At 39.7% G+C, this 26,692-nt stretch overlaps 1 protein-coding gene across 7 annotated transcripts in view; it reads left to right on the top strand.

Annotated features, from left to right (window-relative positions):
- The window catches only part of KCNMA1 (potassium calcium-activated channel subfamily M alpha 1), a 332,984-nt gene that overhangs the window by 264,826 nt on the left and 41,466 nt on the right, over positions 1 to 26,692 (top strand). For 3 of the 7 annotated variants that reach the window (XM_069980872.1, XM_069980873.1, XM_069980869.1), the window contains 4 exons: positions 9,961 to 10,054; positions 20,437 to 20,563; positions 21,860 to 22,084; positions 23,114 to 23,306. In XM_069980872.1, coding sequence (XP_069836973.1) covers positions 9,961 to 10,054; positions 20,437 to 20,563; positions 21,860 to 22,084; positions 23,114 to 23,306 — 639 coding nt within the window. Of the gene's footprint in view, positions 1 to 5,552; positions 5,847 to 9,915; positions 10,055 to 20,436; positions 20,564 to 21,859; positions 22,085 to 23,113; positions 23,307 to 26,692 lie in introns of all 7 variants that reach the window. The other 4 variants (XM_069980868.1, XM_069980867.1, XM_069980870.1 and 1 more) reach the window with 2 other exon arrangements.

The raw sequence follows: 26,692 nt of genomic DNA, 5'->3' as shown, positions 1-26,692 counted from the left end.
GAATATTTCCTCTATTTAAACACAGTGTGATTGGCAGAGTCCAAAATCTTTAGAGATGCCTGCTGACTCCTAATGTCATTAATTGTCAGGGGTGGTTATATTCATATTACAAGTTTTCTATCAGTTCCATAGCCATAGTACACAGGAAATGAAAACAGTCCTTGTACTAGCATTGTGGCCATTTCAGTAAGTAGGACAGTGGCACGAGTGAGAGTGTGGGGGTTCTAGTACTGCGGTTTAACCATGCTTGCTGGGGGTACAGAGGGTCAGACCCCACCAATCATCCATGCAGTATTTAGATACATACAGTAAGCTATATATGCATACAATCCACAGACAAATACGGTTTAGCTGTTATGTATTTGTTTTTCACCATGGTATAATCAGTGTAATTACAAATTGCTTGAAAATAGCAATAATTACATAATTACAAACTGAAACCATAGTGAGTTATGATTATGACATTACAGACCTGGTTTCCAGTATGAACGCTAGTACACATCATAGAACTAAAACAGCCATGACAATGCTGGAGCTGAATCAAGGTCTTGTCTTTAAATACTTAAAAGGGGCACCCTAGCAAGCAAGAAGCCTCTTATTTAATGTACCGGGAATTAAAATGCCACCATTTAAGAGCTGTGCGTATATATTGCTAAAACACTGACATAGGATGAAGAATAGAGAGTCAAAGCATTTGTATATTTTACAGTTTCTGGTTCCAAGTGTCTATTAATTACTATGTATCATTGCCCTAACTATTAAGCTTTCAGATGATGTTTTAATTGTTCATGTTATATTACCCTAATGGGTCTTTGAGACAAGTGAACAGCAGTGAATCAGAATGTTCTATGTGGATCTCCATATACTAAGGTTCCTCTGAATATTGCTAGACAGGAGGAGCTGAGATATCAAAGCTTCTGGAGCTCTGATGGTTAAAGAGAACCTGCCACATTAAAAATGCTTTTCAGTCTGCAGGCAGCATGTCATCAAGCGGAAGGAACTGAGCAGATTGATGTATATTTTTCCAGGAATAGTTTACATGTGATTTATCCATCTCATCCCCTGCTTGTTCTGGGCTACAGAGTGCAGTGGGTTGTCCTAATTAGTGATTGACAGCTTTCCCTATATGGGCGTACATGCAGAGTTACTGAATAGGACCACCCACTGGACTCCTAAGCCCAGAACAAGCAGAGGATTATACAGATAAATAAGTAATAGTGGCACTTTGCCTATTAATATGTATATTATCCTGTTTAGCTCCTGCTCTATAACATGCTGCCTACAGATTGAAGTGCATTTTTAATGTGACTGGTTACCTTTAAGGGAATGTTGAGAGATGCCGAGTTTAGCCCTACTTTAGTATTATGGAGCTTCTTTCAATCCTTTGTTTCATTTGTTCCACTGTGTTTGACAGCATTTGACATTAAAGGGGTACTCCAGCGGGGGGGGGGGGGGCACTTTTTTGCTGGTACCCATGAGCAGGTGGCTGAGGGAAAAGTAGTCCACTCACCTCCCTGGTTCCAGCGGCGGGTCCCGCATCACGGCGCTCCGGTGCCCGGTTCCTGGCCGCTTGTTGGTGTCTGACGCAGGCCCGATATGATACATCTTAGGTCCGCTCAGCCAGTCAGTGACAGAGGCGGGATCTGAGCGGACTTGAAACGGATCCCACCTCCTTCACTGACTGGCTGAGCGGACCTGAGGCGTCACATCTCGGGCCCGCGTCAGACACCAGGAAGCGGACGGGAACTGGGCACCGGAGCGCCGCAATGCGGGACCCGCCGCTGGGACCGGGGAGGTGAGTGGATGTCTTTTTCCTCCTCCCCGGGCCCAGCAAAAAAGTGCCCCCCCCCCTGGAATATCCCTTTAAGGAGGAAATTAGTTGTTTTTTCTTTGAGTAAAACTGTAGATTATCTGTAGTATTTTTTATTTTTTTTGAGGCATAATACACCTTGTATGTTTCAAGACTCCATCTTGTGCTGTAAAAATGTTACTTAAAACAAAGCAGGAGATGAAGTTTTAGAACAAAGAATAAGGATGAGAAGAGCAGTATATTTAGGTTATGGAAAGAAGAAGCTTGCTGTTGTACCAACCCGGCCCCATTACAAATGAAGCATGGCGTTTGGTAGAAGATTGAATAAGGCTGGCAGCACACGGGTACAGTGAACTGAGCTTCAGGTCCTTTAATCCCTGTAGGAAACATCTCATGAGAAAAGTACAGGAAAAAGCAAGCTGGAGATTGATAGCTCTACCAACATAGACTAATAGGTAGGTGCAGAGGCTGGAAGTGAAATGGAGATGAGGAAAACTGCTCTGACAGACAGGAGATAGGTGCAGAACCTAGAAGAAAACAGTCACCTAGTTAGACAGCAAGCTGATAGATCAGGGAAGGTGAATATAGGGGAGAGAGAGATGGATGCACTGTGATAGATATAAAGATATTGAAAGGTTGATAGAGATTACTAGTGATAGGCATAGAATTACCCAGTGATACAAACAAGAGGCTAATTAAGACAAGGAGAGCAAGACAGAAGAACTCAGAGCAATGGTTGATCTTAATCTAACGGACAGCGCTAGCCCAGAACTATGGATTAGATGAGACAGAGTGAGATGGGAGACTTGTGACTGACAAGGACAGATGTGTGTATGAAGCATGGGAAAGCAAAGTCATTTACAAAGGAAGCAATGACACTGGTTGATTGTACTCACCACCTGACTAAATGGGAGACACTTGAAGTACTGTTCTAGAGATTTCAAGATCTTGTCTTAATACCAAGACATTAGAGAATAAAGTGACTTCTAATGTCACTGGTTACTTGCTATTCGGCTTTCCACTCAACTCTACAGTATATGTATTCCTGTATTGTCTTGTTTTATGTTTCTGTTTGTCTGTCCAAATCCTCATTGTGTTTTTTTTTTCATACAAAGCGAGTTACTCTTTGCTTACTTAGAAATTGCCTTCTTGTACTTCAGCCTTTTTTGCATTTCAATGTAATAAAATCATAATATTCCCTAATACTATTAAAATGCACCATTGCCATCAGCTGCATTTATGACAGTCCTTTTAATGTGTTCTCTCCTGGGCTTACTTGACCTGGTAAGGGATTGTAAAGAAAGGAAAGTAATAGGGAAAATACCTTTGATAAAGAATGCATTAAGGAGCCATCACTTGCTTTGCCCAGAAACGGAGAGACAGGGGCCGTCTGGGCTCTTCCAGTTCCACAGTGAAGCTGCCACACTGAGTCTCCTCCTAACCCAGCTTCCTGGGTTTGACAAGGGGCAGATGAGACTAGGAGTTATCGTGCTGGGTTTTAAGTCTATGCGGCAGCTGACGGCTGCAATAAGCATCCTTGGATGGCTCAGAGCTAACAGCACAAAGGTTGAAGCTGTATTTTCTTAGCAGTTCCCATGTTAACCCTTTTGCCACAACAGGAAATCAAGGAAAACGTATTTCCATCTATAATTAGAAAATTTGAATTCGCCCTATTGCCATTTTTCTTTTTCCTTCTTCGATAAAAGTTTTTTTTGGTTTTTGGATATGACTTATGTGGCTATATCTGCATAGGGTAAAATGTAAAAACACTTGCAAAGAGATTTTTGCTCATTGTCTTGTCTGTATTGGGGACATGGCAACACATTATAAATTGGTTGTTATAGTTTTCAAGGAATTGTTCCCCTTTAGTAATATCACTGAAGACTACACATTCTTTTGCGGTTTGCAAATGATACATATTGCTTTTGTTCTAAATATTCCTAAAGTGGTTCAATACTAATACGGTTCAAAACTAAATTTCTTTGTTAGATCAACCAAAACATGACTTCAAAGAAGATTTCAAAGGGAATTATTTTTTATAAAATGTTTGTTTCAGTGATGTGTTGACATTACTGTTACATACACGAGCATTGTGTGCGGGCGAAAAATTGATGTTCAGTTGCTGCCTGATGATACCAATGTTGCTGTGTCATCGGGCAGCTATGAGACATTGCATGCGTGACATGGCATGGTTTCGACCACACACAATGCTCCTGACAAGGTATACTTCTGAGACAGCCAATAGGAGGAGGTGGAGCACCGGGGGATAGAACAGGTGGGACCTTTTCTGCTCCCTGGATAACCCTTTTAAAGGGGCTATGCCATCACTTTATAATCATTGGGATTAGACCTCGAAGACCTCACCTCCTGGTAATGAAGTGACTCCTTTACTGCCCTGTAAACTGTGCGTGTATGACTATAACAGATTTCCATTCATACCTTGTAAAGTTGTGGCTGTATCTCCATAAGAAGGTTTCAGTCTTGCTGGGTAGTGTTATAGAGGCGGGGTGTATGGTTCAGTGCACAGGAATCTGAGGCCCCGCCACCAGGGCACTATACCAAAATATACAGATGGAAATGTTTTATTCTGATACCTGCACCAGTGGAGGTGGTTCACAGGGCATTTTGTAAGTGACAAATTCACTTTAACTCTGCAGAGTAGCACTTCCAGGGCCACACAAAAAAATTACTGGATGGTTTATGTGGTCCTTCACTTACAATACACAATTGTCGATCACACATCCTTGTTTAATGATCTTTATGGTGGTACAATCCTAGTGATCAGCTATCGAATGAGCACTTGATCAGTTGATCAATAGGGCTTTTACATTTGCACCCATACATTCACTACAGACGCACACAGAGGCATACACATTACCTACTTACGTTCTTACACACTCAATACATAAATAACTGCATACATTTGCACAAATATTTACATTTTACTGGCGCACAAATATTGACTAAACAAGGACCAGTGCCAGTAGTAGGAGACGCTGGGTGAAGTGTTGGCTTCTTATGAGTGCACCACCCTGAATTGATAGGTGGCAGCAACACGTATCACATGGTATGTGCCATCAGTTGCCCGATAATAAATATAGCCTTGGGCAATGTGACCCTGAAAAATTAGTGTTAGCTTTATGAACTCCTGAATATGATGGTGTCTGTGATTTTATTGAGGAGACAGATATATAATTCTGTATTTATGGTTATGGAGGTGTAACAGTAGGAGGGCACAGTCTGCACATGGATACTTATAACAGTTTTGTCCAATATTCCAAGACTGGCAGTCAATGAACATGGTGTCATATTCTCAGTTCTATTACCAGGTTGCAAATCAAGCATCTCATTGCAGATTGTGTTTCACTGATATGTGAGTAATTTTCTCTGATACTTTTCACCATACAAGGTGATTTGATGTCATACTCAAGCAGGGGAAACAAACATCCAATATTGTTTGTTGGGGATAAATTTCACAAGATTAATTACATATAATTCGGTTAAATGTCTGTGCTTACTGAGGTGATTAATCTAATGAGCAAATCGCTGATGTATTCTTAATGGAATTATTGTAATGCAAGTCTTCCTTGTCTCGTATCTTGTCCTGTGAGCCTTGTTGTCCTTTTGTCATCTTCAAGAAGAAAGCTTTCATCTCAAAAGAAATTTCAAATTTACAAGGCCCCATCCTATTCTCCCTTTATGCTCCTAATTGTTCAATTTTTTTTTGTTTCTCCCTCTTCAGCCACAAAGAAAGAAGCTAGATTAAGTGTCCACAGAATATCCTTTGTTCCCCAGAATGCCACGTCCAACTCTGTGCCAGGCTCTAAACTCAGCCTGGAGCAACAAGATCCTATTCCTCTTGTAAATAACCGCAAAGGAAGCCTGTTTTTACCAAGTGATCCCTCTCTGCTGCACCTGCAGTTACTGGGCCCCTCTGATACAGGGAACTCTACCAATCTCAGGTTGCAGCGGGCACTGAGCCTGCCAGGGAAATATCGCTATCACCCTAAGCAACCTCTGTTCAGTCGAGAGCTATGTATGTAGATCCAGATTTTTTATAGCGTTTGCGTGATCTTCTAGCACTCCTGTTGAAATGATATCCCTTCATGTGGCATCAGACAATAGGACGGGTTAAATAGCATTGACATTGCTATTTACATTACATAGCTTTATAGAATAGAAATTCATTATTAACGTGGTGTCATTTTCTGGTATACATTTATGAAAACAGCGAGCAAGGAATAAGGTGGAGCTGACCAAGCAAGTCATATTGTACAATGACAGTATATAGTTGCTTTGGCAGCGCTATTTTTTTTTTCTCATTGTACTAGATTTCATGAATATTCCCTATTAAGTCTTTTCTGCTACATTGTTGACTTTGTGCCTTCGGAGAAGTGCTATATATGCCCATTTCAGCACTATTCTCCAGCATTAGTTTACTACTCGTATTTTGGATCTAATTATATCAGATTCAGAATGTATTATAAAAGATACAAACAATGATATTGCAGTGTCTTTGCCTATAGAATAAATACTCCGTACACAAAAATATTAAACAGTTCATATGAATCCAGTTGCATTAAGAATTTTCTTTCCTGTGTTTCGTTGCCTTAGAGTAGTCAGAACCACAGCAGTAACGTGTCCGGTCGTTGGGCTTTGCCATAATGCCACAATAGGGATACTATTCCTACAGGAGAACATTTTTCATTAAAACGTGTGCCATTGTTCAGTTGTTGTGACTAACAACGTTAACATTTTGCTAGTACCCCTGATCCTAAAGATTTTTATATGATCCTTATAAGAAAACATACATAAACTGTTAGACAAAAAATTAACCCCCCCCCCCCCCCCTTTTTAACCTGATAGGGTGGTAAATTCTTTGGTGAGTAATTTTTCATAAATTTATTTATTTATTTTTTTTAAATAAATTGATGTAATTTGTCTACCCGCTGGCACCACTAAAGGGAGCTTACCGAGTAATGTTAAAGGGGTTGGACACTTCATATTAAAATTGCTCTGTGTACAGTATTAGTAAGTGTACTCACTGTATATACTGACAGCAGCTCCCTGTATACTTCATAAAGCTAAAATCAGACTCCCCTCCTCCAGGCTGTGCTGCCCTGCTCTGTGGTGAGTCTTTCCATAAGATGGCTGACATGGAGGAACATGTGACCATGTCCGTTCCCAATGGTGGACACAGGGGGAGGGGCATGGGCACATGCTTCTCCATGTCGGCCATATAATGGACAGCCTCTCCACACAGCAGGACACACAGCCTGGAGGAGGGGAGTCTGATTTTAGCTCTATGGGGTACACAGGGAGCTGCTGTCAGTAAGTGCAGTGAGTACAGTTACTAATACTATACACTGAGCAATTTTACTATAAAGTAGTTATCATTAAACCGCATCATATATCACAGAAATGCGGGCCTAAAAAATGTGATGATGATAAAAGGTGGAGAATTACTGAAATCCTGTAACAAGCAGAAATGTAAGATACAGATTCTGGAACCATAGAACTGGCTTACATTTTTTTATGTACCTTATAAGATTGTAACTCATGAAGATATGGGATTGTCATGCTATTAATTAGAAAGTTTACGTGAACTTGTGTATCTGTTATATAATGGTTAGAATTGGAAGCATAATAAATTTACTCTAATGGCCTAATCTGCACTGTCTATGACTAGTGCTTGTTGGTTTGTCTTTTCAAGAGATGCATGGAACTAAGATTCTTGTCTTAACCCTTAACAGAGTCATTGCTACATTGCACTATAAATGGATTTCCCTACAAATAATTCCTATTTTCAGTATAAATATGATAAGCACAAGACAGATGAGGTCATTGTTCGTACAAAAAGAAATGGTTACGTTAGTTTGTCACTGAAACCCAACCACATGTGACCTTAAGGGTGACCTGAAAATGGTTTCAAAATGTCCTGCACATACAGTATTGAAAAGGCTATTTTCATTTTTAACTATTATGACATATCACTAGGATATGGTATAACCTTTAGATTATCATGTGATTGTGTGGCCATTCCTTGCACAGTGGTAGAGCACTTCAACTTTTTTCAATGTTTTGTATAACATGAGCATAGTGTTGTCATTTAGGACGGAACTGTGATAGTTTAGGTTACAGTTTAAGCTCTTCTGACGTATCTGTTTATTTAAACATTTATTTTCCTCCTGGAAATGTATGGATTTTGCCATTCCCCCTGACAATCAGATGGGTACAGACTGTCACCGCAGATTCCGACTGTGTAGGGACACACCCCCTGACAAAGGGGAGTTGCAACACCCAGTTGTCAATTTATTCATACCTTTCCAGGAAGAAAAACATAATGCAAAAAATTCCGCCTGGATTGTTGTGTTATGGACACTTTATATTTTAAGACAAACATAGCTAGGGATGGTCCGAACCCTCCGAGGTTCAGGTTCGTATGAACCCGAACGCTCGGCATCAGATTCCTGCTGTCTGCCCGCTCAGTGGAGCGGGCGTATACAGCGGGAGGACCGCCTGGAAAACTGGGATACAGCCTATGGCTATGGCTGTATCCCAGTTTTCCAGGCGGTCCTCCCGCTGGATCCGCCCGCTGCACGGAGCGGGCAGACAGCGGGAATCATTACCGAGAGTTCGGGTTCGTACGAAACCGAACTCTGTTCGGACCATCCCTACTAGAGAGAAGCAAAATAATGCTGTTTAGATGATCATAGGTGTTTTTAGAAAAAGAATGCTACCGGCTATTACATACTGAGGAAATGCATTACCTATAACAATTATTAAGACTTAGTTTGCAGGCTGAGGAAGGTGTAATATTCAACTAATATTTGGTTCGACATTGGCTTTCAATATAACATATTGGCATATGTGAACACATATTCCGTTTAACCAGTCATAACTATGCAAAAAAATAGAAACTTTTCCAATCAACTTTTGTGTTGTGCTGCCCACCGGACGTTGATGATTTACAGTAATCTTGATGCTTGCTATAGCATTCATATGTTAGGTCTTTTTTTTTTTTTTTAACTTGCTACTGATCAATTCTTGCTTACTGCTGGGTTCCGGAGCTTTGTTTAAAAGCAACCACTTTCTTACAAAAGCAGTCCATTAACAGGTTAACGGAGCCTTAAATTGTTCTGCAGAGCTCTGAAATGAAGTCTATGCTAATCCAATACATTTCAGACCCCTTGAGGGTTTAATTAATAGAACAAACAGCTAACAGTACATGTCTAGAAATACAGTAGGGGAGGAAGTAATTGAAGATTAGGTTGGAGGCTTCCCAGGATAGAATTAGCATGTAGGTTAACATTGCATGTTGGTTCATGGGGAGTGAAAAGGCATAAACACTACAGCGAAGGGAAACACACTAAACAACATAACAAATCCATTGTCAAATATGCCCCACATATATTCAGGTTCACCACTCCGTAGGTGATGCCATTATCAAGATATTACAAGTATTTATCACCTGGCACTAAACTGTTCACTACAGCAAGAACATGTATTTTTATTTTTGATTTACAATTCTAGATCAATATAAGTGGAAAATATTTTACAATAGAAGTCAAATGTAGAGTTATCGCTTAAGTTACCATTGTAGGATAGTATTCTATAACACCAAGCTATGTGTGCTTTGATGTATAAGGGATCATAGGTTATAGGAAGGTAGATTGAGCTTTACTAGTAAAAATTGAGCCAAGCGAGATGGGAATAGCAACTTACTACATATCTACAATCTGTACATTACAGAATAATTCATTTGTACTGAGTTAGGTGTTGCATTTGTAGTTGGCATTACTTTAGCGAGACACTTGGGGTAGAGAACTATGATAAGCTAATCTGCTCAGAAGAGGGATCCTGCATGGTATTTTTCCCCAAGTCCCAGCAAGTAAATGTTAAGGCTTTAACCCCCACCCCAGCCTCCTCAACGCCTAGCACAACTCCTGTTTTCTCAGTGTGCTTTATGTCCTCACATATAACAGCTTCTGTCCCTTCCATTGTAGGCTAGTGGTGGTGGAGTGGCTGACTTGTTCCATGTTTTGTCTGTATTCCTTTCACTTCTGTTCTTCTTCTGTTAGTTTCTTGTTGTGTTCTGTCTACAGTCCTCCTCACTCTCCCCTGCCTGACCGCTTTGCCTGTGTTTGCAGTTGAAGATGAGCAGCCATCAGCATTGTCACCTAAAAAAAAGCAAAGGAATGGAGGAATGCGTCACTCTCCTAATTCATCACCCAACATGATGAGGTAAGAAGGCAATAGAAGTGATCATAAAAACGCTGCTCTTTATTCTCTCCAAAGCATTGTTTGCTGTGATGTGTTCGACAAAAATGATATTATGGTGTGTTCTTTTGGGACTGAAATCCTTCAATCAACTTTAATAGGGAAGTGCTAACATTTCAGACCTATTTAAACATACCCTTGAATGCGACCTGTCACATTGAAAATATAGTCCAGTGTGAAGGCTGGAGGAGCTGCTCTATATATATATATAATATATATTGTCTGTAAAAAAAAGTTCCATGATAACTTATCTATGTAGACATGCAAATCTCTGCTCATTCTAGGCTAAGTAGCTGTGTGGGCAGTCCTGCTTAGTGATTGACAGTTATCTGTGTAGAAACGGGCATATTGAGGGAACTGTCAACCACTCAGTAGGACCGCCCACATGACTCGTCAAAAATGTATATTAATAAATGACAAGTTATCTTGAAACATTCTGGACAGAACTATATATCAATCTACTCAAGGGGAAGGGAACCTTGACTCTCCAGCTGTTGCAAAACTACAACTCCCATCATGCCTGGACAGCCAAAGCTAAAGTGTTCTTAGGTGACGGGGGATTTTTGTTACTCTAAGGCACTAGGACCTGGGGGTGACATCATATATAGTTAGCCCCCTAAGGTAGTAAAGCCTGATGCAAATCTAAAACTTTCCTGTTAGTTTACAAGAGCCGAGTCAAATATCAACAGTGTTTCGGGTCATATAGTGGTGGTTTTATGTAAAACATGTTTGGATATTAGCGAGGACTTAAAGAGCTGTCCAAGGTACTGTAGGTGTTTGTTTAGACCTATGTGACTGCTGTCCATGGTGCTGAAGTATTAAGTTCAGTCTCGATACATTGAGAACCTTAACTCCATGTGTCGAGTTGAATGTCTTTAAAGGCCTGTCTTTACCCTTGGATGAAGTTTTTTTTTTCTTCTTCTTCTTCTTCCACAAAGCAGCAGGCAATGTGTCAGTATGTGTTTAAACCCTCGTCTCTATTTTACTGTTTCGAAATAAATGTTGCAGTTGAAGGGAAAAAAAAATGAGAATGGGTGAAAAAAAAAAAAAAACCTGCAGGGTTGTTAGATGGCTTTTTAAAGCGTGAGTATTTATTCTGTCAGCGTATCAGCAGGTAATGACAGAGCTGAAAAAACAATTTCTGTCATGGAAAACAATTTGAAAAGGCGTTTGAAAAATACGTCGGCTCTAAAGTGGGAGCACTCTCCCCTCGTCCTGTTCCTGTGTAGCTGCAAACAAGCGGTGGCACTAATGATGACATGAACCAATCAGCCAGCTCCCATGATATGCTAGCCTAAGGCTAGTCTCTCTTTGAAGCGCTGCCTGTGAGTACAACTATCTGTTCATTGGGACTATGTTGAATGAATTAGTACAATCTGAGCCGAACCTGAGAATTACCTTCCCTTTTATGCTGTCGATTGAAATCAAATCTTCATTAATTGATTTAGACGGTGAAGGGAGAGAAAAACTAATAACATGCAAGCTGCTTGTCTGAGGCCGTACTGAAGTTCTACAATGTAGCGGTGACGTGACAGCGCGGTAATTAGGACATTCAGAACTTTGTTGGGAGCTGTCGGCAGGATAGGAAGTAGCAGTGCTCAGTGGCAAATTCCTACTGCATTTATTTTACATGACGACTGAAAACTTGTCAGTGTGGCACACGGTTATTACATCCAGCATTTAAGCAAAAATAATAGTAAAAAAAATAATAATATGCAGACATTATAAAAAAAAAATATATATATAAAAAAAAAAGGCGGCCACTTCAGTTTACTATTGAAATTTAGTCCTGTATTTTTTTTTAATCCATAGTTTTAGGATTAGGGGGTGTGAAGCATTTCTCCTAATACAATACTCTTTTGTAGTTAAAGTCTGCTGTTAGAATTCGTTTTTTGTCTGGTTTTGTCATAAATACATGGAGAAAAGGTAAAAACAGAGTAGCACATTTAAATAGGCTAAGTGCATAGAGAGCCTATTAATAATAATGCCTTCTTTTACATAGCGCTTACATAGTCCACAGCACTTTACATAGCTTGTCGTTATGCACATTGGCCCCTGTACTTATTAGGGATCACTTTTATATTCCAAATTAACCTATCAGTATGTTTTTGTAGTCTGGGAGGAAACTGGAGTGCCCGAAGAAACCCACACTAACATTGGGAAACCATACAATCTCCTTACATACTGTATGTTACCCCTGGTTGGATTAGAATTCAAGTATCCATAGTTGAAAGGCAACAGCGCAAACCACTTAGTGACACTGTCACCTCCTTTTTGCATTCTGACATCTCTACATAGGTGTAAAGGGTAAATTTAGCGGTTTTCATACCTTATTTTATATCATATTGCTTGTTCAAGTAAAAAGTCATCTTTTATCAATTGAAGATTGTGGCAAGTGGGCAGGGCCTCGCGGCATTAGCGCCACTTAGCCCCGCCCACAATGCCACAGTTGGCCCCGCCCCCTCGTCGGCCATTAGACGCCACCCTCTTTATGTCGGCCAACCAATGGGCGTCAAGGGGGCGGGGCCGACGATGCAGTTGTGGGCGAGGCTAAGTGGCGCTAATGCCACGAGGCCACGCCCACTTAATACAATCTGCAGTTGATAAAAGGACACTTTTTACTTGAACAAGCACCATGACGTATGATATGAAATAAGGTATGAAAAAAGCTAAATTTACCCTTTACACCTGTGTAGAGATGTCAGAATGCACAAAGGGGGTGACAGTGTCACTTTAAAAAGATACCTTATCACTTTTTTTTTTTTTACATTTTTACGTTACTATACTATTTTTTTTTCTAACAGTTTTTCTGGTGTCTATAACCGATGTGCCATAGGTATGAGACTTTTTGTATTTTCAAGCAGTAAGTGTACCATGTAGTGTCCATTCCTTATTTGAAATGTCTGAATGTTCAGTAAAGATAGAACAGGTTCAAGGCTATGTTCACACAAAGATTTTTAACAGCCAATATGTGATACTCAAAATGATGGCCATTGTTTAACATACTTTGCAAGCCATCATGGTACATTATTTAAGTTTAGGTTTAATGATTGCCGCATTTAACACCCAGGTCCACAAGCCTGTGAAAGGACGACCCCCCCCCCTCCCCCCAAAAAATGTGTGTACAACTTAAAATAACGGGCATTGTTTGCTAAATAACATCCGCCAATAAATGTCCTAAACGTTAATTTGATGTTCGCTGCAAACAACGGCCTTTATTCTATGCATTGTGTGAATTAACGGCCGTTGTATCCATAGACTTCAATAAAAATCACTGAGAATGAAGATTTTACTATAAAAGACAGTATGTGAACATAGCCTAAGGCAAGTTTCAGGTGTACCGCATCGCAACAGATTCCACCGCAAATCTGTTGCAATACTCTGTAGTGTCATTTCCTATGGCTCTACATTGTCAAGTGGGTAGGGGCTATATTATTGCAGTGGAATGAAAATCCGCTGTGAGAATGTATGCCCTGCCCACTTAAACCACCACTGCTGGGCCAAAACATTGCCTGTCCGTGCTCCGACCTGCTTCTCTGGCACCCAGCACCCTGTCATCCTGATCAGCCATTCAGTGCACTGTCCCAGTGCGCTGTGGGAGAAGCGGGCAGGAGCGTAGTACAGTATTATTCCAGCAGCTTATGGGTTAAAAGGGCAGGGCATACATTCACACAGCGGAATGAAAATCAGCTGTATGACCATAGAGCCATAGGGATTGACACTACAGAAAGTAGCTGTGTGAAATCCGGTATAGGTGAAACTGGCATATGCTTCACTAAAAGAAAGACTGTGTAACATAGTCTTGCAAACTTTTTCCAATGCATGAATCAGAGATAGCAGCTCTTTACAATTGCTGTATGCCTTGCGTATATAGTGCATTCTCCTAATATATCTATACCTAATACATATATATATATATATATATATATATATATATATATATATATATATATACCTGCCGATTAAGATGCCACAAAAAATAGACATTTTGCTACTTTATTATCAGAACTGCTTCCCGCTAAACAGGATATGTTTCAGGTTATTGAGAGAATATATAAGAAGCCCTTTATATAAGACTGCCTAAACTTTGATCCATTAAACTTGCACAATAATCTGCAGCAAATAACATAGAAGGTGACATATCCACAGCGATAGCGTGTGTCAGAATAGACTAAACAATTAAACATTACAGTACAAATACATGTACGGTAATATGTCCGGAATGGTTTTCAGGAACCTTAAGTATCAACATCGTATCTAAGCTTAAAAGCTGGGTTACTAGCTGAGTCACCCTGGAGCAGAAGCGGGCAAAGTGCTTGCAATAGAAAAAAGATGATTTTTTTCCCCCCTCTTTACTGCTGGTTTCCAAATTGCTAAAATAATAAAAGAGAAGAAACTCTGCAAACACTAACTGGCCTCACGGAGCCAGAAATGGCTCACCCCCTTTTCTAGCTCTGTTAAATCTCTCTCCTTCCTTTGATCTTGAGTGATAATAATTCCAGGGAGTTATTTACACAGTTTTCATGTGCTTCAAAGCCATGTCAAGATTCTGATGCTTTAGGGTACATCTTTACCCTACAGGCCCCAGAGAATCCCACTGACAGCTCAGTACACTAGGTGCATTTTTTTTTCTTATGCTTTTGCCTTTAGCAAAACATCAAATTACCAGATACCAGACAGCCATGCTCTGCACAAAAGGCCATTCCTGTAGGTATATTATACCATATATATATTAAATACTTTAGTGTTATCCAGTACATCTTATGTGCAATGGAAAGTGATGGGTTTAGGTTGCCTTAGGGGGAGTGTTTCCTTTTTTTCCTACTTTATTTATTTTCTCTATTCCCTCCACTTATTTATTTATTTAAGTTACTTCACTAGCACAGAAAGCGAAGCTGACTGGGGTATCGTGCACGCTCCTTACAAGCCCCTCCAGGCCCAGAGGCGTTTGTAAATAAGTAATGATTAACAGATTGGCTGCGGGTTTTTGAAAAGCATAACTGTGTCAGTTTGTATGATGAGGTGGGATGTTCAAAGTGGGAGCTGGCATTGGATGATTGTCTGAGGAGAGCTGCGGGAAGACAGAGAACCGAATAGAGGGAGACAGTTTAGAAATGAGAGGTAGAGGGTGTGGACAGGGAGGTAAAGCTAACAAGAGGCTATAGACAGGATAGCAAAGAGAAGCTGCAAGAGTCAGGGTGGAGGAAGAACACTCAAGATGCTTCCGCTTCCCACAACTCTACTTTTGCGTCTAAGGAATACTACTGAACAGATGAGCAAAGTGAAGAGGAAGTGGATTTTCAGTTTTTTGCAAATATACAATTGTGATACAGAATAATATATGTGAGTTCTGTAGCTTTAGTATGTATTCAGGTGGTTACTGTTAAAATAATGTTTGTTTCCTCTATGGACTACGATTGAGGCATTTACGGATTAATGGTGAAAATAGAATGAATATTTTCCACCCTTAAGTATTGATCACACAGGGCAGATAAACTGAAGCTGCATTCCTACCCCAAAACCAGAGGCAACATCCAGAATGACAAAGCGACCACTTGATATACCTTAACAAGGATGATGGGAAGATATTCTTCTTGGCATTTCTTTACCCACTTATATTGATTTTCCCCCTTGCTCTGGTGGAAAAGGCGGTGGGGACTGGAGATATATACACATGTCACATACCTCCATACAATACAAAGAAATACAACATACTAATCTATGTGGGAATGGTAGCTCAAACCAGCATGTCTGTGGGCATGGTGCCGCCATGAAGCTATGGTAAACCTCTAATCTGTATCTTATACATAGGTCACAGCTATATTTTTTCAGGCACAATATATTTTTCTACATATATATCACATTACATTTACATTTGTATCACAGTATAATGTTCCTACTCTGCAGACTTTCACATCCTTTTTCTTTGCCTAAACTTAAGACAACTGATGATTGCTATATAGAAATAGCATTTGGGCAATCATTTTCAGAGTCACCTCAAGGACTTTATGTTGTATATATCTACAGTCAAGAGCTTACATTCATGTGTCCATCGTGTAGGCTGAGGGAATATGGTGGAATAGCTTTTAACAAATTTGTGATAAAACGTGTACTGCATTACTGCATCACCCGGTTTGTAAGATGATGACTTATGGGCAGTGTGTGCTGGATTTTCTCTTTGGGTCACCTATAATCCATGCTACTCAGAGCTAACACTGGTCCTGAAGGGATAATTTGTCCTAGTAGATGATGCTGTGTGTATCACTGCTTATCACAAGGCATCAACATTTCAGATGGGAAACTGTCACAGCTGACAGCTGTGAAAGAGAACTGTCTCCAGTGTCTGCTTCTGAGTGCTAGACTGCGCTGTCAGGGAAGATTGAAATGACAATGTCCCAATGAGTCATAATTCAAACTTGCAGCACACACCCAAATAGACCGAGTTAACTGCTAAATAACAAGAACGTGCTTCTCGTATGAATGTATGCAGTTCATGTCTAGATAGATACAGTGTATATATACACACATATATATGATCACACACTGAGTGGCCACGGGACACGTCATGATTGGAACTTCCCTGTTTGGAAATTAGACACATGACTCCCAAGTGCAGCATGAAATCTCATCTTCATGTTCAGTGTCGAACTGGAGTATCTTGGGTTCACAAGAGGGAATCATTCTTGGGGTCCACCCTCAGCCTGCCCACTTTTTGTGTCAAAAACCACGTGTTTGCTTAAAAAATAAAGATAAATAAAACCACTAACGCTATTATATAAGGAGCAAGTTTTATTAACAAATATTACCACCATACGGACAAAATCCAGTATACGTAGGCCAATGTTATCAATAATAACAGGAGACAAATAATAAAAAAATTATTATACATATTACCCCCATACTGTTACTGACTAAATCCTGTATACTGTACCAAGACTGATGTTACCAGTATACAGGGGGCAAATATTACCTCTATGAAAACTACCCTTGGCACCATACTGCTACTGACCTTATACAGTATACCAAGACCAATAATACCAAACGTTCCTGTTTACAATGAACAAATAATATCACCACTTCATGACCAAATATTGGCACCACATAATGACCTAAAAAAAAACTTGTAATAGCCTGATATTAGATACCACCAAAAATTTGGATAATCACAGAAATGGTATCACCAATTATAAAACGTAATTGGTGGACATTGAAAATCACTCTTGCATCGTTGCACAAATGGCACCACATAATGACCAATACCACTACACTACTACTGAATAAAATCCACTATACAAAGACCAATATTCCACATACAGTGACCATATAAGATTGATTCCAGCTATATAGGCTATATAAATGATTACAGTCCAGTTAAATCCAATGACTTTTACCCACTTCCCTGGCCTTCACAGTCTGCAGATCTTATTTCTATAAAGCATCTAGGCTGTTCTGTCCACATGTCACCTACACACAATTTTCAGCAATAGGGAAATGAGATTTGGCTCTGATAGGCCAGTATTTTTACAGAATGATTTTAATACCTAGAAGAATTTATGCCACAACAAGTTGCAGTGCTTCTGAAGGCCAATGTATAGTGAATACCCTCATAACATCTTTAGGATTATGTACAGTACACACATTGTATAGACACACTTTAACACCTATGTAATAAAGGTGACAATAGTAAGTGAAATAAACTGTAGTCTGACTTTAGTTGTCTGTGGGGAAGTTGTGACGTAATATACTGTATAACACACAGCAGTGGGTGGTCTTAGAGGTCAATCAAACAGGACAACATTTGGGCCCATGCTTTTTCGGTCTTCATGGGTGGAGCACAGCGGCAGTGTCCAATAGCTGTACAATTAGGGACTGCATCCATTGACTGCACAGTAGAACTTTTTATAATATTTTAATGGGGCTGCCCCACAATTTAGTGTAACATTCCTTTGCCAGGTGATGCAGACATAACAACTTTTCTTATTTAGAATAATCCGTTGTGCGGGTCTGGTAAACCTTGGTGATAGATGTGTACAGTAGGTGGCAGTTCCAGTGCGCACAGTACACCATACTTATTGTCTTTTATCTCCCTTACCTGTTGTCTTATCCTAAATATTTTTTCATTCCCAGCAAGTTTTCAGCAAGTCTGGACACACTCTTTATATTCCACCTGACCCTTACTGGCTTTCCCCATTGCTCCCCTATTCTCCTGCCTAGAGTTAGAAGCAGAATGTAGTACATTGCTGGCTTTTTAATGTGTATTTGAAATGCTTCCTTCTAACCAGAGGAGGATCGTCGTTCCAGTGGCAGAGACAGGATGTGTTTTGATATTACACAGATCTCTTTTTATTATGCAGGTCCCTGTGTGCTTTTCCCTTCCAAGTGAGATTTGTGGTTTAGCTGCAGGCTCTCTGTCCTTCAGGAAGGCTTTTTGGGTTGCCTTCTGGCACTTCTTTCTCTTTGCTTTGCTCTTACAGTTTAAAGCAGTGTTTCAGGTTTCATCTAAATTTAGTTAACACTATGGGGTTGGTGTTTTAAGCAGTCTGTGCCAGCTTTATTCATCTCTGGAGAGATGGACTTTTCCAACTACTGACATTTCTTGTGTTTTTTTAAGGTATACCAGACTTGTAATAATTAGGAAACAATGTATACAATGAAATAATAAAAGTAGACAACCCCCTATGTCTATTTTAATGGTACATTACTCTTTTTAGTATTTTTCTTGCTTTATTTCTGGCATTGTAACTTCCGATGTTCTTGTTGCTCTGGGTTCTATCTTTCCCTATTGCCTTTAGGTGGTTTTTCCATAGTAACATTTGTTTATGCAAGTGTACCGGTCTGACTACAAATCTCCAATAGATGTAATAAAAAGTAAATGATTAGATTAACATGCCACATACTTTATTTCTTAGGAAGTTGTTTGAAAGAATGTTTTTTTTAGTAGACATAGACATTATCATAGTCTTGGTGTATAACGCACATCGGGCACATTTAATTATTTGGCCAAGAGAAAGGAAAAACTTTTAAAGATTTTATTTCCAAAAATAGTGATCGTATTTAATAGTCAATAGCCATGTAATATTTATGTGTATTTTCATTTTATTATACTATACCTGATGTTACAGTATATATAGGTGTATCTTTTCATTATTTAGAAAATAAAGGGTTAAAGTGTATTCTTCTTGTCTCATTTCTTCCATAGCATTGAAAAGAGAGCTATTGTTTTCTTTTTTTTTCCCGGTGCAAATGTGATTGTCATCAGAAGCCACTCTCTGTTGTCTAGCATTAATGTCTTGTATTCTCTGTGACGGATGAAGAAGGGGGGGCATAGACATCCCACTCTAAAGCGACACTCTGTTGAATCTTTAAAGGCCGTCAGTTGCGTAAAACCAAACCCGATTGGGCAATTTGCTAAAATATTAAAAGCCCAGCCTGTTAAAGCTTTTACTGTGCAGGGCAGAGCGTCAGAAAGTGTCCGCTGTGAAAGCAAATAATTGACTTTCTATCCTCATGCCAAACAAGCAGCACCGGTGACTAAATTCACATCGCTTCTACTTCATTGCAGATCCTAATAGCAGCTCTTTGATATTGAGAGACAGAAAGGAGCTGAGAAACACTCAGCAGCAACTTAAGGAAGCAGCTTAGAATTCCCACCCTTGGAAAATGAACATGTTCCAGTGTAAGCAAAGACAAGTGTTGTACACACTGCAATTAACTATAAAGCTTCTTCACCCTGAAACTCAGAGAAATAGGCCAATCCCTAAACTATAAGACAATGGTATTTCAAAGGGACATCGGTCCACAGAAGACTCCAGGGTTTTGGCTGTCGTGCTCTTTTTAGATGAGCATGCACTTCTCTAGAGTGCTGAAGGGGAACTCCAAAGTTGCTGGCATTTTCGTCTGCACAAGAAGTTGAAAAAAGTTCTGTACATGCAAATTTTTTTATTTTTTATTTTTTTTACCTGCCCCATCTTTATGAATGTAAAATGGCTCCCAGATTCTCAGACTTCTTATGCACGGCTTGCTTTGGTAGATTGAGACATTCCCCCACTAACTGGTGGATCATTTAAGAGAAGGGGGAGATGTCTTAGAGTAGTAAAGAACACTAAGCCTAGGGCCTTGGCCTTAGCCTTGGCGTTTCCGGCCATTCACTGAGATACATTTTTAGGTTAAGCATAACTTACTGACTGGAACACTATAAACCTCTTTATGGAAGGATTGTATTTAATTAAATACATTTAGACTTGTCTAAATATTAATTCACAAGAAATTAATAGTGATTTTTCTTTTATTCTGTTATATAATATCTTTTCTTTTCTTTTATTTTTTACTTTTTTACACCTCAATAGGCACGATCCCTTACTCATGGCTGGAAATGATCAAATAGACAATATGGACTCCAGCAGTGTAAAAAAATATGACTCCACTGGCATGTTTCATTGGTGCCCAGCTAAGGAAATGGAAAAAGTTCTATTGGTGAGTGTGCTATATACACTGCTGAATATGATGTTATTGTTGTTTGTATACTATATATTGAATGTAGGATTTCAATAGCTAGAAAAAAGTTCTGAATTGCTGACCATGGCTTCCAGAAAGTGATTATGTTCTAGGGGCCAAGCACTGAAACAAGCATAATCAGATGAGGACTTCTTAAAGTGTACCTCACATTCAGGAAAAATTGCTGTACTGTACGTGTACTTGAGGAGTAGCCCTGTTTCTTGTCATATAACTTATATGACAGCTTTCACCTTTCTAGACTCTCTTATTTTCTGTTGTCCCTACACTTATAGGTGAAGACTAGGTGCTATAGTGTCTCCTATACTATGCACACATCAGGAAAAGATATTCTGTCCCCCTACATCTCTGTAGCACAGAGGATTTTAAGCAGCACTTACCACAAGCTTCTGGAGCCACTCTGTATGTTTCAATATCTCTTTGTCTAACAAGCCACTCTCGATAGACTTCTGTTGGCAGTTGTAACCTTATCTCTCAGTGAGCTGTTCTGTTTGGAGATTTATTTAAAGCAAATGTACCATTAGGGAAGTCACTTTTTTTTACACAACCCGGTCAAAGCTGGCATGGGGATGCCGTTGGCATGGTCCTTTTTTCAAAACGCCACCCAGTTCCCGCACTCGGTGCTGTTTTGTTCTTATGCACCACCTGGCTCTATGCACTGGAGGTGGCCCCGGTGCCCCCCAGTGTGACAATATCCCCTCCCCTTGGTGACGCACCTCCATTAGAGACAATAGAATGCGTCACCAAGGGGAGGGGATATCCAGTGCATAGGGGCAGGCCAGTGCACAAGAACAAAACTGCGCCAAGCACGGGAATCAGTGGGAGGGAGGCAGTGTTTTGAAAAAAGGACCGTACCACTGGGGTCCCTGCGCTGGCCCAGACCTAATAGTACATTCGCTTTCTTTAAGAAGTTTTGATGAAAATATATTAAAAAGTTTCTTATATTTGTAGTTTGTCAGTTTGTTGAAATAACTGTAACCAAAATCTACACTTACATTTAAATTATGTCTGGGGTGATCAACAAGTAATTTAGTGATCTGTATGAAACCACAGGGCAACAGGACTTCCTCTCCAAAATAATAAGTTATATTCATCTTTTTAATGTGATTATCTTTCTGTACATTGTAGTTTATTAAAAAAAAATTAAATCATTTTTTTTTAGGGTACAGCGTGAGCACTACTGAATTATTAATCAAAATGATTTTTCTGTATTTACAATGTTAACAAACGAATGTTTTATTCCATTGTCTGCTACAGACCCGCAGTGAAGCAGCAATGACTGTTCTAAGCGGCCATGTAGTTGTCTGTATTTTTGGAGATGTCACATCTGCACTCATTGGGCTTCGGAATTTGGTGATGCCACTCAGAGCCAGCAACTTCCACTATCATGAACTGAAGCCGATAGTATTTGTGGGATCCTTGGAATACCTAAAGAGGGAGTGGGAAACATTGCATAACTTTCCAAAGGTTTCTATCCTGCCTGTAAGTATGAGGGACGTGTCAATCCTCAGTTGCAAAAGTGCACACTCTCTTTAATCATTCTAAGTCCATCTCCATATATTGTGAAATTAAAATACTCTTAGTATTTATTTAAATACTCTGTATAGATTGTAAAATGCAAACTCCAGCTAATAGGAAATATTACAGGAATAAAATGTGACTGGTCTTTCTTGAGTAAATTTTTCTTTAAGTGTATTAAAATATCCTATATTATGTGTATCTATACACACCAGCCAGACCACTGCTTTCAAAGCACAGTTGTGGTCGGTAACCCAGACAATAAGCTGTCAACAATGTAAGGGAAAGAGGCAAGTATGTTAAATAAATGCAATGAATTAGCAAAAAATATTTAAGTTGGCGCCTCCTACAAGCTTAACTAGATCAGTTGAGTTGGGAATGCCCCGTAAAGCAATAACTGGGACTCCAGTGTGGCTAGTAATTGGAATATCGGGCAGGTTGGCTCCAAGCTGTAGTCCTAGATTTAGGCAATGATGAGTGGTTGGGGGACCAGAAGGAGCTGATTTGGAGCTGTGGAAGACCAGCTGGGGACCAGGGGTAGTTATTTTGTTTTTTTGCTTTGTTTTGTTTTTTTTTTTAAACGCAGCCCCAGTAATCTATTATTCAAGGATTTACTACATTATAATACAAACCTCTCATTCATCACTGTTTCAATGTCACAAAGAGCTTACACATCTAGCAGAAGGGTGCATTCAGCTGGCTGGAGCAAACACCCTGCAGACAGCCCTGGTCCACTCTTCAGTGGTCACACATGTACACACATTTGAAGAAAGGTGACATTGTCATGCTAGATCATTTGCTGCTTTTATGTCCTTACTTTGTTTTTTATTTTTATTTTGTATCATTAACTAAAAAAGGTTATTAGAAAAATTCTGTGTGTAACATTTATTTTTATTTTACTTATTTTCTCTTGCTACAACTCTTCCCTTGATATCCCTTTCTAACTGCTGCTTCTTGTCCTCCTCCCCTCCTCTTTTCTTCTTTTACCTTTAGGGTACGCCATTAAGTCGAGCTGATCTAAGGGCTGTCAACATTAACCTGTGTGACATGTGCGTTATTCTGTCAGCCAATCAGAACAATATTGATGATACTTCACTTCAGGACAAGGAATGTATCTTGGCATCTCTCAACATCAAATCCATGCAGTTTGATGACAGCATTGGGGTCTTGCAAGCTAACTCTCAAGGTAAGCCAGGCCCTCTGTCACTTGCCAGCAAAGCTCCAAAGGCACAGAGCTGGCACAAGCGATATCCCTCATTCAGCCTTTTACAGATCTACACTCAGCTTGTGACATCGCTTAAGTTGTTAATGTCTTTGATGGGTCTCTTGGAACCTTTTCACAGCATAAGATGGGCACATCAAGTATTGCAAGAAGAGTTTGTCTGGAGTCACAACACTCCAAAGTAAGGCCGCATGTACACACTGCTATTATTGCTTTGAGCAAGCTCTGAGCTGTAATATGGCACCTGTGAAATGCTTTATTAAAGAAATAATCTTCAATAGAAGCATGGAATGTTAAAAGAACAACAAGAAGACACAACGCAAAACAGTGTATAAATTATATTGCTGTCAGGGTACTCATAACATTAAACAGCTTTTATATGAAAACCTCATAGTAAATCCCATGACTCACATGGTGTCAAACAACAAACTCCCACGTACAATTCTTACTTTACCCGATTCCCTGGTGCTTCAGCTGCCATATTTTCTGGCCACCGCTCTTGTGCTGCTGCTGTTGTTGCTTCTTCTGATGACATCTCGCTCCCCACTCAGCCAATCGCAGGGTAGGGTAGCGGGTGTCATTAGAAGAAGGCAGAACAGCACTAGAGCAGTGACCAGAAGATATGAAAATTGCAGCACTGGGGATGCGGGTAAGGTACATGTGCACATGTGCAGGTGTTTGTTTTGCATCATGGGAAGGCATTGGATTAACTATGTTTGTTATTTTTTTCTTTATTTTTTAATGAAAACCCCCTTTAAGCATTAGTAGATTCCCGGCAGCAAAGCACATACCCCTCTGCACATCACCTCCTTCTCACAATTCTGTGCCTGCAGACAGAGCCTCCCCCCTCTGGCCTGTCTCAAGGACACAATGTTTATTAATCCTTGTATCCATGTACTAGATTTTCATATGACTGATTACTCTGGGATTATTCATGCAGACCAAACAGTGTGCACAAGATTATCTCCCATTTAACTTCTCTGATTGACTTGGGGATAATATCAGCATCACATCCCGGGTAGTTTAGGGCAGTGAAAGGGTTAATTTCAACATCTGTAGTGGTCTAGCATAGTGAGTGACTTTATACCAGCTTTCTTGGTAATGTATTAGCGGAGGGGCTTGAGGTCTAGGATTGAGAAGCAGTTAATGGCAGCTTCCTCAATGTTTTTTTGGTAGTGATTCAGTATCTGGTAGCTCGTATCTAGTGGTTTACTCCTCTTCTTTAGTAGTGATGGGTAGTTTGTAAATGATCAGTTCAAAATGAACTAACCTTCAAAGTGACATAAATGATTTAGTTCACTTTCCTGGCAAAGATTAGTTCACAATGAAGGGGGTGACAGAGAGTCCATCAAAACAGCCCGGGGGGCGAAAGCGAGTCCATCACAGCAATCGGGGGCAACATCGAGTCCATCACGGCAGCCAGGGGGTGACAGAGAGTCCAACCCAGCAGCTTCAGCTCTATCACTGTCACACTGCCATTTGTTTTTAGGTCCCCCCATGCTGGAAAATAAAAGTAAAATACAGCACATCTTAGAAAATACAAATGAAGAAAATGACAAAGAAAGTACACATGGTTTACAATCTTTTAGCAATTTTTTTTCTAACATTTTGCCACCTATAGAGGATTTAGAAAAATTGTCATTACAAGAGCAGGGAATTATTCTGTCAAACTATCACTGAGCTCAAGGATGCCAAAAATAAAAATACCATATGGGTATGAGGGGTATGACTCCCAGGTCATTTATAGTCTCAATGTTTTTGGACAAACACAAAGTAATTTGTATATTACATACAATGATAAATTTGCAGAGTTCGGTATGACACTATGGGGGACATTTATTAAGGAGTCTAATGAGGATTGGTGTGTATTTTGTTCCAATAGCTTGTGACTAATTCAAATGTAGCCCTGCCACAGTGAATGAATCTAAGTAAAAAGTCGCAAAAAAGCCATTATTGCAATTATATTCACCTGGTACTGACCAGACATAGGCCTGCACCTGTTTGTGCACCTTTTTAAAAAGTCGCAAATGAAAAATTGTGTGCTAATCCTGGATTATACGAAATTTTGGGTGAATGCTCAAAATAGGCAGATTTAGAAAAAAGTCGCATGGAAAAAATATTTGCTTGTCAAATACTGGTTCGTAAATAGAAAAATGGGTGAAAAATCCAATTAACCACCGAAAAATAGGCGCAAACCCCTTGATAAATTTCCCACTATGAGTTTGTTGTATAAATGATTGCATTCACAAAAATAATAACTAATGAAATGTTGTAATTTCTCTATTTTGATTGTAATAGAGAAGATGTTTCTAATTACTTATCAGTATCTCAGAGCCAGATATATGAACCATATGAACTATATGAGACAATCTAGTTTGCTTTTCACTATTATATTTCTTCCTTAATTTTTAGCTCAGGATAGATATATGTTTATCCAGGGTACGTTTCTGTTCAGTTATTGTAGATTTACTTACCACATCTGCTGGAAGCTTGCATTACTCTCTAATAGAGATGAGCGAACCGGATTCGGGTTCGAGTCGATTCGAACCTAAACGATCGCCATCTGATTAGCTGGGGCTGCTGAACTTGGATAAAGCTCTAAGGTTGTCTAGAAAACATGGATACAGCCAATGACTATATCCATGTTTTGCACATAGCCCTAGGGCTTTATCCAACTTCAGCAGCCACCGCTAATCAAATGCCAAAAGTTCGGGTTCGCTCATCTCTACTCTCTAAGTATCTACTACTCTTAAAGTAATATTTTCTCATGTTGCTTATGCATATGATTTGCTTTCCCAACCCCCTGGCTGCTCTGGCGACTCATTTTTAGAAATCACTACGCCTAAATCCTTCTCTTCTGAAATCTTAGCAAACACAGAACTGCCGATATGATACATAGATAGAGGATTTCTTCTCACCAAGTGCATTATTTTAAATTTGGAAACATTGACCTGCAGTCTCCATTACTTGAATCACTTATCTAGTAAAGTTAAATAATTTTCCATATTGCAGACACCTCCAGGAATATCAACCCTATTGCACACTTTTGTGCCAGCAGTAAATAGACAAATGTTACAAATATATTAAAAAGAACAGAGAACAGACCTGTAGCCATTACTTTTTACCAGTCTCTGCTCAGAATATACACGTTTAACAACAACCCTCTGATATCTATCCGACAGCCAACAACAAATCCACAGAACTATCATTCATTTATTCTCCCCCCTGGACACCAAACCCACCTTATTTATAATACTTTGAATTTCCCTCCTTCTCCATCCCCTTCACACATCGGCAGTTCTCAACTTAGAAACTGCCATGTACCCTTCCATTTATCTGTAGTTGAGCTG

Source organism: Dendropsophus ebraccatus, chromosome 8, assembly GCF_027789765.1.
Source record: "Dendropsophus ebraccatus isolate aDenEbr1 chromosome 8, aDenEbr1.pat, whole genome shotgun sequence".
In the NCBI taxonomy this organism is placed as follows: Eukaryota; Metazoa; Chordata; class Amphibia; order Anura; family Hylidae; genus Dendropsophus; species Dendropsophus ebraccatus.
The sequence above is the reverse complement of the archived record's forward strand: the minus strand, read 5'-3'. Positions and strand labels throughout refer to the sequence as shown.